Consider the following 16,954-nt stretch of genomic DNA (forward strand, 5'->3'; position numbering starts at 1 on the left):
AAATATAACGACAAGGGCTCCCTAAACTAGGAGTGTCCTGTAGCAGATTGTGCTAGCCTTTGCTGGCTTCCTGCCTGCAATAACGTAAAGCTCCATGCAGCTAGCCAAACGAGCAAAAAAGAAAGAGAGTAGATTCTGATTGACTTAGAATACCCGAAATGAACTGAAAGCAGTAAAACGACTTGGAAGGCAGAGTTCTGAGAAGTAATGAGAGAAGCAACATACATGAATTATTTATTGCAATATCCAAAGTCTAAAGCAGAGGAGATCCAAGATACACAATATTCATAGTCCTAAGTAGAGGAGATCCGAAATACACACTTAGTCGAGGTCACCATAAAGGTAGGAATTGCATTACGCACTTACAGTAATAGAATATAATAGAGTAACCTGATATGATATGAGCTTGAAATTGGAGCAGTAGCACGGCCTATTTCCTGAATCAGTTGAACAGATGCTTACCAAGTGAAGACCCAAGGGTTAACAGAATCTGAATGCATCTAACGAGTATTGATTGGTACAAAGATTCATTCAGGTCTGGCCCGGTGTGCTAAGTTAGTTGAGATAAAAAGGAGTGTCTTGAAGAGACCAAACAGGAAACCGATGAAGGAGATGTTGGAATATTAGGCAAGTTCATGATTAATTCCAGTAAATAATTCATGACTAGAAGAGATACTAGCATGCAATAATCTAGTAAACTAGAAGAACAGCAAGACATGCATAACAGCAGCAAACACGTAACAATAGCTGTAGAAACAGACATGAACATAGGATGTTGGACGTACTGATCGTTAGCTATTATGGGTGCGACAGTGTTGATGACGATGTTGGCGACGATCTGCTGCTGACGGCAATGAATACGACGATGAGTAGCACCGCCCGATTTGGACGGAAGACGCCCCGTGATGACGAATTTGAGCAGTCGCGCACAACGCTTCCCAAAAACCTAATTCGTCCTCTCCCGGTGCAGGATCACAAAGACGAACGGTTCCGGAGACCTGCTCTCCCACGCGCCGATGCACGCCGGCATTTGGGATGGAGTAGACTACGATGGCGGCGCAAGTTGTGAGATGAGGCAAAACCCTATGTGTTTTTCGGTGTGTTTCTGGTCGCAGCCGGTAGCTGTATATATATATTAGGACCAGAGGCGGCATTGTGTCGCGACCACAATCCCAAACCGACTCGGTTTCTAATTCGTATACTTACCGGACAAGAAATCAAAAACTTGTCTGCCAAGACATAAAAATAAAACGGCAAAAGGAAGCTGCGCTCCTGCAAGGAGACGGACCGAATTTCGGCGGACCATTCACGCGCATGTCGCATGTACGCGCCGCCTCGCCTCGCCTCGCCTCGCCTCGCCACGGCCAGGCCGGGCCAGGCCAGGCGAGCGAGCGCGCGCGTGTGGTTTTCCCTTTCTCTTCTCACACACCACTTAGAGTGGTGGAGAGAGCCCACTATATAAAGAGGTCCAACTCTTCTTCAACTTCTAAGGTGGGACTAAACTTAGCACCACCACTTGCCATTTTACACATGGCTTTGAGATTTCAGAAATTGCTATGGGCCTAGCCCATTAATTCTAACAATCCCCCACCAGATCTCAAATACCCATTTAGAGATTTGCCTTCTCTCACCACTTGTTTAATATACCAGTGTTTCAGCAGAGACTGTTAAGTTGAACTTCTGCCTAGAACTTTAAGCTACATCCATTCACAACTTGACAATGGACTATGCCTTGAATTGCTAGTTTTGTGTGAACAGGTTTCACTCAAAGTCTTAACCAGTACCTGACCGCCAGTAGGCTACCCCGCGGTTTGGAGCTTATACGTCATACTCCCTGGTCTCTTCGTGAGTTTACTAGAGATCACCCAAATCTCATAGACTGTGACGTTTACAGTCAGAACTCATATAGGTGTGTTCTTTCAAGACTGCTCCGTAGGACGACATCTTTGCTAATTATAGCCAATAGAACCACATTAAGGCATGTTGCCGACCTGCCTTACAGATCTGAGCCTTACAGCTCTGAGAGTTTTGCATCTTCACTTGGAGACGATCATAAGTTATTACTCTCCTCAGTTAACCAATAGCTTGTTCTTCCCAGATCCTAATTCACGGGATCTCCGATCACAAAGGTTGGGTTACTACTATGGTGTAACATCTATGGGTCTCATACCCATCTCCCTCGATGCAATATCTATCACATTTCGTGATAGTCCCTTTGTAAAGGGATCTGCCAGGTTTTTGTCTATTTGTATATACGTAACAGTTATTACTCCGGAGTTTCTCAACTTCCTGACAGACTTCAAACGTCTTTTCACGTGTCTTGATGACTTTGCATTATCTTTAGAATTGTTCACTTTAGCGATAACCGTTTGGTTATCACAATTCATAAGAATAGCCGGTAGAGGTTTTTTTCAACAACCGGCAAGTCCATCAAGAGCTCACGCAGCCATTCTGCCTCAACAGTAGCTGTGTCCAAAGCAGTTAATTCTGCTTCCATAGTTGACCTCGTCAATATGGTTTGCTTGCAAGACCTCCATGACACTGCGCCACCACCATGAGTAAATACATACCCACTTGTTGCGTAAAGTACATCAACATCGGAGATCCAATTTGAATCACTATATCCTTCTAGCACAGCAGGATGCCCTGAATAAGTAATTCCGTAACTCATAGTACCTCTCAGATAGCGCAAGACCCTTTCTAGTGCATGCCAATGATCATCACCCGGGTTGGACATGAACCTACTCAGTTTGCTCACAGCAAAAGAGATATCTGGTCTTGTAGCGCTAGCTAAGTACATGAGTGAACCGACAATTTGAGAGTATCTTAATTGATCTCTCGTTTCTTTCTTGTTCTTTCTGAGTGTCACGCTGGGATCATAAGGTGTTGGAGAAGGCTTGCTATCCATAAAACTGAATCGGTTCAAGACCTTCTCAACATAGTGAGATTGCGTTAATGTAATCCCACTCTCATCCTTAATAAGTTTGATGTTTAGAATTACATCGGCTTCTCCCAGATCTTTCATGTCAAAACTTTTTGATAGAAAAGACTTGACCTCATTAATTGCATTAATGTTTGTACCAAAGATCAGTATGTCGTCCACATACAAACATAATATGACACTATTGCCCCCACCATGGCGATAGTAAACACACCTATCAGCCTCGTTAATGACAAATCCTGCAGAAGTCAAAGTTCTTTCAAACTTCTCATGCCATTGCTTAGGTGCCTGTTTCAGACCATACAAAGATTTTAACAACTTGCACACCTTTCTCTCTTCACCCTTTACCACAAACCCGTCAGGCTGATCCATATAGATCTCCTCTTCCAACTCTCCATTGAGAAAAGTTGTCTTTACATCCATTTGATGAATGATAAGACCATAAGAGGCAGCCAAGGAAAGTAACACTCGAATGGTGGTCATTCTAGCAACGGGTGAATAGGTGTCAAAGTAATCTTCGCCTTCTTTCTGAGTGTAGCCCTTGGCCACTAGCCGCGCCTTGTACTTATCAATAGTACCATCAGGCTTTAGCTTCTTCTTGAACACCCACTTACAGCCCACAGGTTTACAACCATATGATCTATCAGTTAGTTCCCAAGTTCCATTAGAAAGAATTGAGTCCATCTCATTATGAACAGCTTCTTTTCAATCATCTACATCTGGAGATGCATATGCTTCTGCAATCGTCTTGGGTGTGTCGTCCACAAGGTATACAATGAAATCATCACCAAAGGATTTTGCAATCCTTTGTCTCTTGTTCCTTCTAGGAACTTCATTGTTATCCTTCTCAAGGACTTCCTCATGTGATTGTTCGAAATATTCATTAGTTGTACTAGATTCAGGAATTATCTCAGAAGAAAATCTAGCAATGCTATGCATATCTTTCATAGGAAATATGTTCTCAAACAATGTTGCATCACGAGATTCCATTATAGTATCAACATGCATATCAGGTACTTCAGATTTTACCACTAAAAACCTATAAGCAATGCTCCGTTGAGCATACCCTAGAAAGACACAATCCACTGTCTTTGGTCCAAGTTTGCGTTTCTTAGGAATAGGAATATTGACCTTTGCCAAACATCCCCAAGTGCGCAAATAAGAAAGTGGTGGTTTTCTCCCAACCCACTCCTCATAAGGGGTTTTCTCTTTATTATTGTTGGGAACTCTATTCAGGACATGACATGAAGTCAATAGAGCCTCCCCCCACCATGCCTTAGATAAACCAGCAGTGTCTAACATGGCATTCACCAAGTCAGTCAATGTGCGGTTTTTCCTCTCGGCCACTCCATTTGATTGAGGTGAATAGGGAGGCGTCCTCTCATGAATAATACCATGTTCCTCACAAAATTCATCAAAAACTTTTGGAAAATACTCTCCACCACGATCGGACCTAAGACGCTTGATCTTTCTCTCTAGTTGATTTTCAACTTCAGCTTTATAGATTTTAAAGTAGTCTAGTGCTTCATCTTTAGTTTGCAACAAATAAACATAGCAAAATCTAGTCACATCATCAATCAAAGTCATGAAATATCTCCTTCCACCTTTTGTCAACACACCATTCATCTCACAAAGATCAGAATGTATGAGTCCTAGAGGTGCCAAGTTTCTCTCCTCGGCAGCCTTATGAGGCTTTCGAGGTTGCTTAGATTGCACACAACTATGGCACTTAGAACCTTTGGCAACTGTGAAGTTCGGAATTAAACTCATCCTGGATAGCCGAGACATTAAACCAAAATTAATATGACATAAACGAGAGTGCCAAATACTTGCATCATCATTAACACTAGCACAAAATTTGATTTATTGACTTATTGCAAAAATCTGAAAGAGAAAAGCGGAACAAGCCTCCGCACTCATAGCCTTTCCTATAAATTTTCCAAATCTTGACACGATTACTTTATTTGACCCTAAAACTACCTTAAATCCATCTCGACATAGAAGGGAGCCGCTAACTAGATTCTTGTTCATAGTAGGGACATGCTGCACGTTCCTTAGTTGCACGATCTTTCCCGAAGTAAACTTCAGATCCACCGTGCCAATGCCACGAAGAGAAGCATGTGACCCATTCCCCATTAGGACGGAAGAATCCCTTGCGACCTGATAAGAAGTAAACAGGGAGATGTCAGCACACACATGAACGTTAGCACCTGAATCAATCCACCACGAAGATGATTGAAATACTGAAAGCACAATAGGTAAATTACCATACCCATCAGTATTGCTAGCGGTCACCATGTTGACAGTCTTGGAGCTTGTTTTCCCTCTACGGTCTGCACGTTCAGGGCATTCCTTGGAAAAGTGTCCAGGCTTCCCACAGGCGTAGCACTCTAGCTCAGCCTTGTTGAACTTCTTCTTCTTGAAGGTAGTAGTCTTGGTAGGCTTGTTTAAAACAGGTTTGTTCTTCCCTTTGTTCTTGTTCTGTGGGTACCTCTGCACCATGTTAGCAGTAGGCTGAACCTCACCTCCTTTTTCAGTGCTATCTTTAGCCCGAGCTTTTTCTTCAACATCAAGAGATGCAATCAGATTTTCAACTGATATCTCCTGTCTCTTATGCTTCAGAGTTGTGACGAAATTCCTCCATGAAGGAGGCAACTTTGCAATCATGCACCCAGCCACAAATTTGTCGGGTAGAACACATTTAAGGAGTTCAAGTTCCTTCACAATGCACTGTATCTCATGAGCTTGTTCAACCACAGAACGGTTATTCACCATCTTGTAGTCATGAAAACTCTCCATGATGTACAGTTCACTGCCTGCATCTGTTGCTCCGAATTTTGCATTTAGTGCATCCCACAGAATTTTTTCGTCGTTTATGTGCATGTACACATCACACAAACGGTCAGCAAGAACACTCAGAATGCATCCCACAAACATATTATTGGCTTCCTGGAATTATCTCCGATCTTCGTCGGTCATTCCCTCTGGAGCACCAACACTAGCGTGGAAAACTTTCAGAGCAGTAAGCCAGAGCGTGGTCTTCACCTGCCACCTCTTAAAGTGCACACCGGTAAACTTATCCGGCCTCAGTGCATCAGCGAATCCAGCCATAGTTAACTCAGGAAATTGCCTATAATTAGGTTTTTGGATTGTTGGAATATTAGGCAAGTTCATGATTAATTCCAGTAAATAATTCATGACTAGAAGAGATACTAGCATGCAATAATCTAGTAAACTAGAAGAACAGCAAGACATGCATAACAGCAGCAAACACGTAACAATAGTTGTAGAAACAGACATGAACATAGGATGTTGGACGTACTGATCGTTAGCTATTATGGGTGCGACAGTGTTGATGACGATGTTGGCGACGATCTGCTGCTGACGGCGATGAATACGACGATGAGTAGCACCGCCCGATTTGGACGGAAGACGCCCCGTGATGACGAATTTGAGCAGTCGCGCACAGCGCTTCCCAAAAACCTAATTCGTCCTCTCCCGGTGCAGGATCGCAAAGACGAACGGTTCCGGAGACCTGCTCTCCCACGCGCCGATGCACGCCGGCGTTTGGGATGGAGTAGACTACGATGGCGGCGCAAGTTGTGAGATGAGGCAAAACCCTAGGTGTTTTTCAGTGTGTTTCTGGTCGCAGCCGGTAGCTGTATATATATATTAGGACCAGAGGTGGCATTGTGTCGCGACCACAATCCTGCCCCGCCCCGCCCCGCGGCCCCGGCCCGGCCAGGCGAGCGAGCGCGCACGTGTGGTTTTCCCTTTCTCTTCTCACACACCACTTAAAGTGGTGGAGAGAGCCCACTATATAAAGAGGTCCAACTCTTCTTCAACTTCCAAGGTGGGACTAAACTTGGCACCACCACTTGCCATTTTGCACATGGGCTTTGAGATTTCAGAAATTACTATGGGCCTAGCCCATTAATTCTAACAGGAGAGCAGTGCAGCGATGGTTTTGTAGTTTCTGTAAACAAACTTGTGCACCTTGATCCACATCCACCTCTTGGCCCTGTATTCCTCTATATCTTCCCAGAGTTCAATGTAGAGTGGGCCGCCACTAATGTGCTTGATGAGGCTCTTGAAGAAGTCAAGCGTTTGCTTGTTGGTGAGTTCTCCTTGCACGACATGCTTTGATCGCAGCCTGTGCACGTCCTCCTCTCGATCCATGAGCATTGCGAGGACAGCAAGGTAAGAGCAGACGACCGGCATTTCAGTGGAGCTCAAAAAGTCTGTAGCGATGCATACCTCGAAAGCCGCCATGTTGACGAGCCAGCATGACCTCATTTCGTCCAACAATAGTGGCGCCACGAAGATCTGACTGAAGAGGGGTCTTTTCCTGATACCCATGTCCCCGAGCTCTCTTGTCTTGCTAGTTGTGATTGTTATGCCCATCTCTGCAAGCTCGGCAGCACTAACAGTTTTTGAAACTGGCCGCCTGATAGCTTCATCAAATATGGACTGTCCTGGTTCAATAGTCTTGCATCCTGTTTTGTAGAACCGGAGGAGGCCAAGGAGATGTGGCGGCACGTAGCTACGCAATTTACATCTTCTGTTATTACTCTCTCCCCAACGGAGCTGCAGTGTGCGTCCCATCCTGGCAACTCCCTTCATAACTGTCTTCTCGGTATCTAGGAACTTCATGAGGGCCTGCAGCACCATCCATGGCAGCTGGTTCTCCAGCAGCATTATGTCATTGCTGATGCAAACTTGATTTGAATCGAAACAGCACAGCAACGACGAATACAAAAGTCTACGGTTGTAAAGCATGCGCATATACTGCAGCAAGAAGCAACCGTCAAGAAACAACATGTCCGCAAACTCAGCATCACCGATAGCCGCTGTTGCCGTCACGTCGGCGTAGAAGCCGCGGGCATCATCTATTACAGAAAGGACCCCCGCTTTCATTGCCTCATACGAGAAGCCGTCTTTGAGATTCGCCTGGCAATCCAAGATGTAGTGGTACGCAGCCACGTGCTTCACCTTCTCCATCTCCTTGAGATGCTCCGAGCCTCGATGGTAAGGGCCGATGGCCACCACCTTGGGGACAATGTACCTTGAGCCCAGGTCTCGTAGGCTCGTGGGGAATCTATGGATTCTGAAGTCCACTCGGGCGAAATCAGACTCAAACTCTCGTGCTGTTTTTCTCCATGTCTTGGCATCCATGGTTCTTCTTCTTCCCATCTCCATCATGTCGAGATTATCACTATCACTATCACTATCACTATCACTATCACTATCCTCAATCACATCACGTCGAGCTAGCGGCGCCGGACGTCGCTCCCTTCCAATAATATTAATAGCGTCGCTGAGATCGCTGCACTCCCATGAGGTTTCTGTCACCATATCCAAATAGCTGCCGATTTTTCTAACCAACACTGCAGCCACCCACGATTCGGGATTCCGGGAGGCGGGGAAGGTGTTATTACCGGGGTCGACGAGTCGAGTCAGATCCGGACGGCTGGAGCCCGAGAAGAACGCTCAGACCAAGGATCCCTCGGCGCCACCCTCTTGCTCCCGTCGCTGGAAGAGAGAGCGGGAGATCCTACGCGGCAGACGGCGGGCGTGGGGCGGGGTGGAGCTGGGGAATTTTTACTGGACGTCGGCGACGCAGAATGCGGAGAAACAGAGCAGAGCAGCTCGGGAGGGGAATGAGGAGGGAACACGGCAACAGTGTCCGGATGCACATCTCACTCCTTCAATGAATCATCGTTAAGTCAAGTCAACCAACCTCAGAGCAATAAAGCACTACAGCTACTCTTCTGCACCAGCTGAAGCCGCTGAGCATGCGTCTTCATTTCCTCGCAGTAAAACAGGTCAATAGTAGGTAGGTAGGTTTGCTAAGAGCATCTATAATCGGACCCTTTAAACCCGTCTCAAAACCGGTTATGATTTTTTGACCCAGACGAGCCTCTCAAACGGCTCTCAATTGCCCGGGCTGACCGGCATCCCCCATATCCATGGGGCGGATATGGGGTACCCGGACACACCCGCCACATCGGACCCGGCCCATGCTGGCCCACCTGACCCCACTTATATACGTCCACATCCTCTCGTCGGAGCAAACCCTAGCCACTCCCCTCTACTCCCCTTCATCACCCGAGCTCACCTCCGGCGGTTTGCGACCTTCTCCGCCATGGCAAGCAACAGATAGGACTCTGACCAGTCCGGATCCGTCGACTGGGGTGTTGTCCCTGTGAGTTGGAGGAGGCAATGGCAGTCCGCATTGCACTCCGCCACTCCAGGGAGGACATCCCTGGCCGACAAACGGATCCGTCCACCACGACGCCATAGCGTCTGATAAGGATCAACGCGATGATCCATAGAATTTTGCCCGATCTTTCACGGCGAATTGAACAAGATAGCAGATCTTCCAATCACGTGACGAACGCAACCTGAAGAAGAGGAACGAAATTCCAGCAAGCAACGTGTCGATGATCAACACGCCTCAAACCTAAGCCTGATAATTCTTGATGCACTCAAGAACCCTCACACAATCTTTTATTCAATACGAATAAACGGCGGCGCCGTTTGTAGAGGGATGCTCCATCCCAGAAACAACTCAATTTCTAAAACTCCCCTAAACCTTAGTCGCTGGGTCCTTTATATAGGAGACCGGAAACCAAGTCGGTTGGACATGCCCGAACCGGAAAACACAAATAAAAATCCTAATTGGCCCACAACATGACCTGAAAAAAAATAGATAACTAAAAGGGACTGTGATATTTGGCACATGTGTGCCATATAAGTAAAACTGCCACACCTCTACTTCTTTCACTTTAAAGTACCGCACGATCCCCCTTCCTTCGACCCCACCTTCTCCCGAACGACCCTGCTGGCTCGCCCAAGAAACCTGCTTCTCCCGCACATCTCGCGCGCCCACCCCTGAGAAAATTGCCACTTCTTCACGTCTACCACATGATAAAAAAAATATTGCACATGTGGGATTCGAACCCACACCTCCTTGGTACCAAAGCACGCCACCACAACCAACTCACCCTTAGGTATTTGTTGCTCAAACTAAAGAAACTAATTGTTTTGATCCCTTTTTTTACAATTGTGTTACTACAAAAAAGTACAGAAAATTACCACGATTTTCCCTCAGGACAAAGTTACCATGGTATTCGCATGCAACTTATCAGGCCTGTGTTGTGTCAGTTACCGTGCTATTTACATAGAATTTACTAGGTACTATGTTTCAACAACAACACCCTTTCAAAGTTACCACTGTGTTTTGTACACAAGTTATAAGGTCTTCGATGTGTCAAATACCGTGGTACTTACACATAAGTTATCAGGGTATGTGTACATCAACCTTGCCCCTGGTAATAGTTACCATGGGGGATTGTACATGAGTTACCGGGTCTACAGTTTGTATATTATCATGGTACTTACACCTAAAAACCTGGGTGTGTCTCGGTAACTTTTTCCATAGGTCAAAAATTATCACGATGTTTTTGCGTAACTTATCACGCCTATAGCGGGTCAAAGTGGGCCCTTTTTTTTGGGCCAACCCACGAGCACGTGTGTCCCTCATGATACTAAACGTTATGTGGCTTTTCCGTGGCACATCATGTGCTATGTTCATCTAAGAGGCCCTGCGAGGCGAGTGTATGTTTTTAACAACTTGTTTTCCTTTGGTAAAAAGTTACCATCATGTTTATATTGTAAGTTATCGGTTATGGGGTGCTTATATTATCATGTTATTCACACAAAAATTATCGGGGATGTTTTGAACAACTTTTTCCCGGGACAAAAGGTGATCATGGTGATTCTAGGTAACCTATCAAGCCCACAATGCTTAAAATATCATACTATTTACACAAAATTTATCAGGGGTATGTTTCAGCAAAATTTCCCCCACGGTCAAAAACTTATCATGGTGTTTAGTTACCGCGGTGCATATGTTTTCATGCTATTTACACATAAAAATACCAGGGGAGGAAGGTATAGTACCGTGCTATTTACGCAGAAGATACCGGAATATCTTTTCAAAAAAAAAAATCTTCCCTATGGTCAAAGCTACCATGATGTTTCTACCTCAGTTATCAGATGTGCACTGCGTATATTACCATCTATTTACACATAAATTATCTGGTATCTTTTCACATTTTTCTTCCCCAATGGTTAAAGTTATCATGATGTTTGTATCTAAATTATCAGGTCTATGACGTGAATGTTATCGTGCTATTTACAGAAATTACCGGGGGCCGGGGTTCAATAAATTTCCTCCCAATGATCAAAGTTACCACGATGCTTTCACCAAAGTTATCACACCTTCAATGCTTATGACCATGCTACTTACACATAATGTACCGCGTGGTATACAAAAGTTATCATGTTGATGGCGCGTCATTTATCGTGGTGGTGATGAAGAATTTACCACGGGAAAAGTTTATGTGCCAGGTTTGATAGGTGAAACAAAAGTTTCTCAGTGCTAAAATGTTAAAAGTAAAACATGTCAAAAACAGTATTTTCCTTAGCTTGTTCAACAATGAGTGTCATAGCCTCACAGGCGAAGTGGTTAGCTCCCTTCATTGATTACCTGCAGACCAGAGATCAAGGGTCAGTTTGGTTGGATACCTGAAAGAAAATTGCCTGGCCTGGAGCCTGCCTGAGACTAGCCTGGAGGTTGTTTGGTTAGCATCCTGGGAAAGGAAACAGTAGCCTGGCCTGAAATATCCTGCATGGTCATTAGCCTGGTTGAAGCGCCAGGCAAGTTTGTTAGCCTCGCACATGCATGAGTATTTGGACGCCTGGCTCGTGCCTGGACATTAATTATACCTCTGCATGCGGTACTATTCAGTGGTGTCAGGAGTGAACATTTATTTATGAGTAGTTAATAGCCGGCTAGGCAGCGGACACACACCAAACGCCATACAGCCAGGCTAAGCTGGCCAGACAATTTCTCTCAAATTTCCAGGCGCAAGTCAGGCACTACTTTGACCCAGGCATGGAGCCCAGGTAACGAACCAAACTAGCCCCAAATCCCAATTCAAGCATTATTTTTGCCCAAAAATCTGGAAGGCGCGTGGGGACGTAACTGATGATTGAAAGGAAGGAAATCAGGAGGGCGGGAAAGGAAGGAGGACGTGCAAGAAAAGAAGGAGATTGCGAGGAAAGGAAGGAGATTGGGAGGACGCGCGGCATGCAGGATAGAAAGGAGATCGCGAGGAAAGGAAGGAGATCGGGAGGACATGCGGGAAAGGAAGGAGATCGCGAGGACGTTTGGGAAAGGAAGGAGATCGGGAGGGTGGCTGGAACTGACGGTGCTGGATGCGTGTGGCAGTTTTGCAATCTGCCACATGGTTGCCACTTACATATTTCGAACTAAAAATGCAACCAACCCAATTACCATGGTTCAGTCACCCCCTTGGCACGCCTCTAACTTTGGTGGAGTCCTAAAGTTGGGCTTCACCTCCTCCTTCATGGGTACAACAGGAGGTACAGGGATGCCCTCATCAGCGTCGGCTTACAAGGCGCTTAGGTCCTCTGGCGCTGGATCCTCGCGGTCCCGGCCGGAACGCCTCTCCTTCACCATCACCGGCCGGGCAGAGTATGAGTCCCACTGGGAACGCGAGGCCCGTATCGGAAATGGTGGCGGCTAATGCGGCAGCGCGGGGCCGCAGAGGAGGAAGCCATCCGCGCCCGCATTATGAAGAAATGGTAGCGGAGGAACACGCGCGCCCTAGCCCGTGAGCAGAGGCGGTCCGTGCCATGGCCGGACTCCCGCCGAAGGAGGACAGCGACACGACGAGCAGATCCGGTTCGATCCGTACTGCGTCTTTGACCGATACTTCCAAACATGCCAAATTTTGGTAGTCCGATGGCATGTTTAGCGAGTTGATGGAGCAGCCGAATGATGCATGTGCGCCGACGTAGTTGCATGAGTTTGTGTGGATTTGAGATATGGTAATTGAGGTGTCCGGATGTGGATTGAATTTTTTGAGGAGTGCCCAATCAGTGTCCGCGTACGAGCACGGGCGTGTTCACAGGCATTTGAGGGGCCGAATTTGCCAAGTCCAGTTGTAGATGCTCTAAGCTCATAAATACTCGGACTGCAAAACTGGAGCAATGCTACACTACACACGGGGCCGGGGTTTTAGTAGATCATCTGTACTTTCTGCTTCATCCATAATCAATACAATACAAGCAAAACATAGGGTTTTACCTCTTCATACGATCTCACGCTTTTGTATAGATTGTGGATGGAGCACGATCATACGATCTCGAGGTTGATCATGTCTATTTTATACTCCATTCACAATCAATATAATACAAGCAAAGCATACGTTTTACCTCTTCAAAAGGCCTCAAACCTGGATAAAGCTGTGTCCCTTTACTTCATGTTCACGATTGTCCTAATTAAGATCACCAGTTTGGGGCCCCTGCCCGAGATCCGCCGGTTTTAGCACCGGCATTGGTAGTGCATGCATGTCCCATTGTGTGGTCACGAAGGTTCAATAGCTCGTCTTTGGATCAATGACGACATCGGCTATGGCAATACTTTTGTCCCCGGCCAGCTTTTTGCCTTTTGGCAACATCGTGATGCACGCATATTCGACATGCCATCTTAGTCAGGTCGAGAACTTCTCCCCGGGTGAAACTATCAGGTTTGGAAATCTGGAGTATGCCGTGGAAATCCACAGCAAAGTGGCTTTCTAGGTTGGTATAAGACCAGCCCGAAGATCGCACAGATACCGGCGTCCCTGCAATGGAATCAATCTTAGAGCGGGACCATGGATCAAACTGCACCTCAAATCTAACCTCGAGCTCGGATCCGAACACCTTGCCATTGGAACTAGCATCAAACCTGACCAGCAAAGATCTCGAGGCTGCGTCAGGTGGCACCTCGAGTAGACTTCAGGTCAGCCCCACCTACCATCAAGAGATGGGCAAGGCTGACCTCACACTTTTTAACAAGATGTTAGATCTGATTCAGAGCCTCGGGATTTCGGATGATCAGACATCGGTCTACGATTAGATTTATTGTAAATCCGAAGGTGTGGAATTTTTCTCTCCACCCACCACCCATCAAGCAGGACGTAGGGTATTATCTCTTCCAGATGGCCCAAACCATGGTAAATTCTTGTGTCCCTGTTACCATCGTGCCAAGACTACCAGCTCGGGAACCCCTACCCAAGATCTATTGGATTTGACTCCATCACCTAGGTCTGACCAAATTGTTATACCTGAAATGGCGATGCTTAGTTTTTTACATTGTTACATTGTTGAAGACATTGCTCAAATATGCTCAGACTGATTCTTCAGGGTGAAAACCTAGATTCTGACCTTGGTGGTTGTATCCGGTGAAGGCCATGCTTGAGCATCCCTTCCTTCTCGAAGACGTTGTTGTCGAAGAAAATCACCGTCCATGTAGTGTCAAAAGATAGTTGGTGTGGATATGGCCATTGTTATAGTTTGCCGATTCCGGATCTGATCGCCTAGGTTTTTAATTTTTCATTGCATACGCATATCTTTGGTCTTAGAGCATCTATAGCCTAGCACCCAAACCCGCCTCAAACGCCTGGGCGGACGGCCTGATCATGAAAATGCGCCCAAGACGGACTCTACAAATGGGCCACAAACGCCCGGGCTGACCGGCACCTCTCATATCCAGCCCAAATATGGGGGAGCCCAGGCGCACCCGCCACTTAGGACTGACGATGGGGTCCCACATGGAATCGCCCGGAAACTCGACGGTCTGACGGACGTGTCCTCCGGTGGGGGATGGGAACGCAACATGGCACCGCTCTAGCTTGCCGCCGGGCAAATTATCTAATGCCGGAGCGCCGACTGCAGCTCCTTGACCTGCGGTAGCAAGGCGTGAAGTCTGGATAGCCGCGGGGCTGCCTCCTCCACCCGCGGTAGATCCGAATGAGGAGGAGGAACATGAGGACGGGGAGGAGGAGGACACTAGTAGAAAAAGGGTCAAATGTGAAGCACAATAGTGCCGGTTTGAATTTCAGCCGGCACTAATGTGTACATTAGTGCCGGTTCGTGGCGGCGATCAATAGCACCGGTTCATGGCGAACCTTTAGTACCGGTTCATGCCACGAACCGGTACTAAAGAGGCTGTGTCAGCCTGCGGTCAGGCTATGACCCCACCATCACCATTTAGTGCCGGTTCGTACCACGAACCGGTACTAATGAGGTTATGGCAAGCTGTTTTTAGTCCCACCTCGCTCCCCTAACAAGCCTTTTACCACCTTAAATATGTTATTTCTCAAACTATCACAAACACTTGGTCTTCATTGAACTCTATGTGTAAAATTTGTGGCCGCAATATGAGTCTTCATCGGTTTATAAATCGTTGATGACTCATATTGACAATTCAGATTGTACACACAAAGATCATTGATGATCAAAGTATTTTTGATGTTATAAGATCATGGATGAACCAGTACTACAGTTTCTTAGTAAGCTGTTTTTTAGTCCCACCTCGCGAAGAGAGAGGGACTAGGAGCGGTTTATAAGCCCTGAGTGCAGAGACGATGAAGAAGAGGCTCAATGCTCACGTTGCTTAGCTTCAAGCCTTCAGGAATATGGTAGACTGCACGGAGCTATGCGCAGTGCAGTTTACACTATTCCGAAAGGCTTGAAGCAAATTAACGAGCATTGCACCTCTTTTTTATTTTTAATAACTTATTACAACTCCGGACTTCTTCTGTTATGGCAAAAACTAATTGCACGTCGACATTTTTTTTTTTAAAACTTTGGTTATAACTCCAGACTTTGACCATCAAGTTTTGCAGAAAAGAAAAAATAGCAGGAAAAAAAACAATAGCTGAAAAGAAAACAACTATATAAAATGACCGTGAAATTGAAAATCACTACAAAATGAACTCTGAAAATGTTGAATTTTGGCAAACTAGATGAAAAACTACTCAGAAATAAATAGAAGAAAATAAATATAACAGAAAAGAAAAAACTATACAAAAAACTACGCAGAATAAATAGAAGAAAATAAAGCAGAAAAGAAAAAAACTATTAAAAAAATTGGGGCGCTGCCCTGTGGGCCTGCTAGGCCACAGGCGTGCAATTACAGGCCTTAAAGGCCCAGCAGACTCACAGGGCAGCGCGCAGAATTTAGGCCCACAAGCCTGCTATATAGAGGAGTTCAAAGAAGTAGCCGCGGCTGAGTTTATAAACCAGTGCGGCTGCCCTTCGCCCGGCGAGGTGGGACTAAATTTTGGGGTGTCAGTGCGAGGCTTCTAGTACCGGTTGGTGGCTACAACCGGTACTAAAGATCACCCTTTAGTATCTGTTGGATCCACCAACCGGTACTAAAGGCCTGCTCTTCCCACCTCTTGGCCTGGCCAAAATTGGCCTTTAGTATCGGTTGGTGGCTACAACCGGTACTAAAGGCCCATCCTATATATATAGCACTTACGAAAATTTCAGTTACATCTCCCCACTTTCGTCTCCAACCTCTCGACATCGCCGCGCGCCGCTCGATCCCGTCGTCGCCGCCCGTCGCCCGTCGTCCGTCGTCGTCGTCGCTGTCCCCGCCGCCGCCCGTCGTCGTCGTCGTCTCGCGCCGCCGCCCCGAATGCCGCCGCCGTCCATCGTCGTCGCCGCGGTCCCGTACGTCTCTCGCACCCGCGCGCCGGCGCCCCCGCCCCGTACGCCACCGCCCTCGCCCCGTACGCCGGCGCCCCCACTCGTACATACGGGGCGGCGGCGTACGGGGCGGCGTACACACACATACACACATATACACACACTACACACATACACACACACACACACACATTTTTTACTTATTTTCTGTTTTCTGTTTTCTGTTTTTTAGAAAATTTAATTAGATATTAATTAGCTAGGTATGTGAGATTTGAACTAGTTGAATAATTAATATAACTAGTTTATTTTTAATAAGAAAATTGTCGAACTAGTTTATTTAGGTATATGAGATTTGAACTAGTTGAATAATTAATATAACTAGTTTATTTTTAGTAAGAAAATTGTCGTATCTGAGATTTGATTATCTAATTAAAATATTAT

The 16,954-nt window shown here is 46.2% G+C and overlaps 1 protein-coding gene across 1 annotated transcript; it reads right to left on the minus strand.

Moving 5' to 3' along the window:
• Positions 1-6,845: 6,845 nt before the first annotated feature.
• Positions 6,846-8,296, minus strand: LOC119361512 (UPF0481 protein At3g47200-like). The gene has a single exon (XM_037626684.1). It carries the CDS (start codon positions 8,294-8,296, stop codon positions 6,881-6,883), a length of 1,416 nt encoding a protein of 471 aa, XP_037482581.1. The 3' UTR covers positions 6,846-6,880.
• Between the last annotated feature and the right edge of the window lie 8,658 nt (positions 8,297-16,954).

Source organism: Triticum dicoccoides, chromosome 2B (assembly GCF_002162155.2).
Source record: "Triticum dicoccoides isolate Atlit2015 ecotype Zavitan chromosome 2B, WEW_v2.0, whole genome shotgun sequence".
NCBI classification, from domain to species: domain Eukaryota; kingdom Viridiplantae; phylum Streptophyta; class Magnoliopsida; order Poales; family Poaceae; genus Triticum; species Triticum dicoccoides.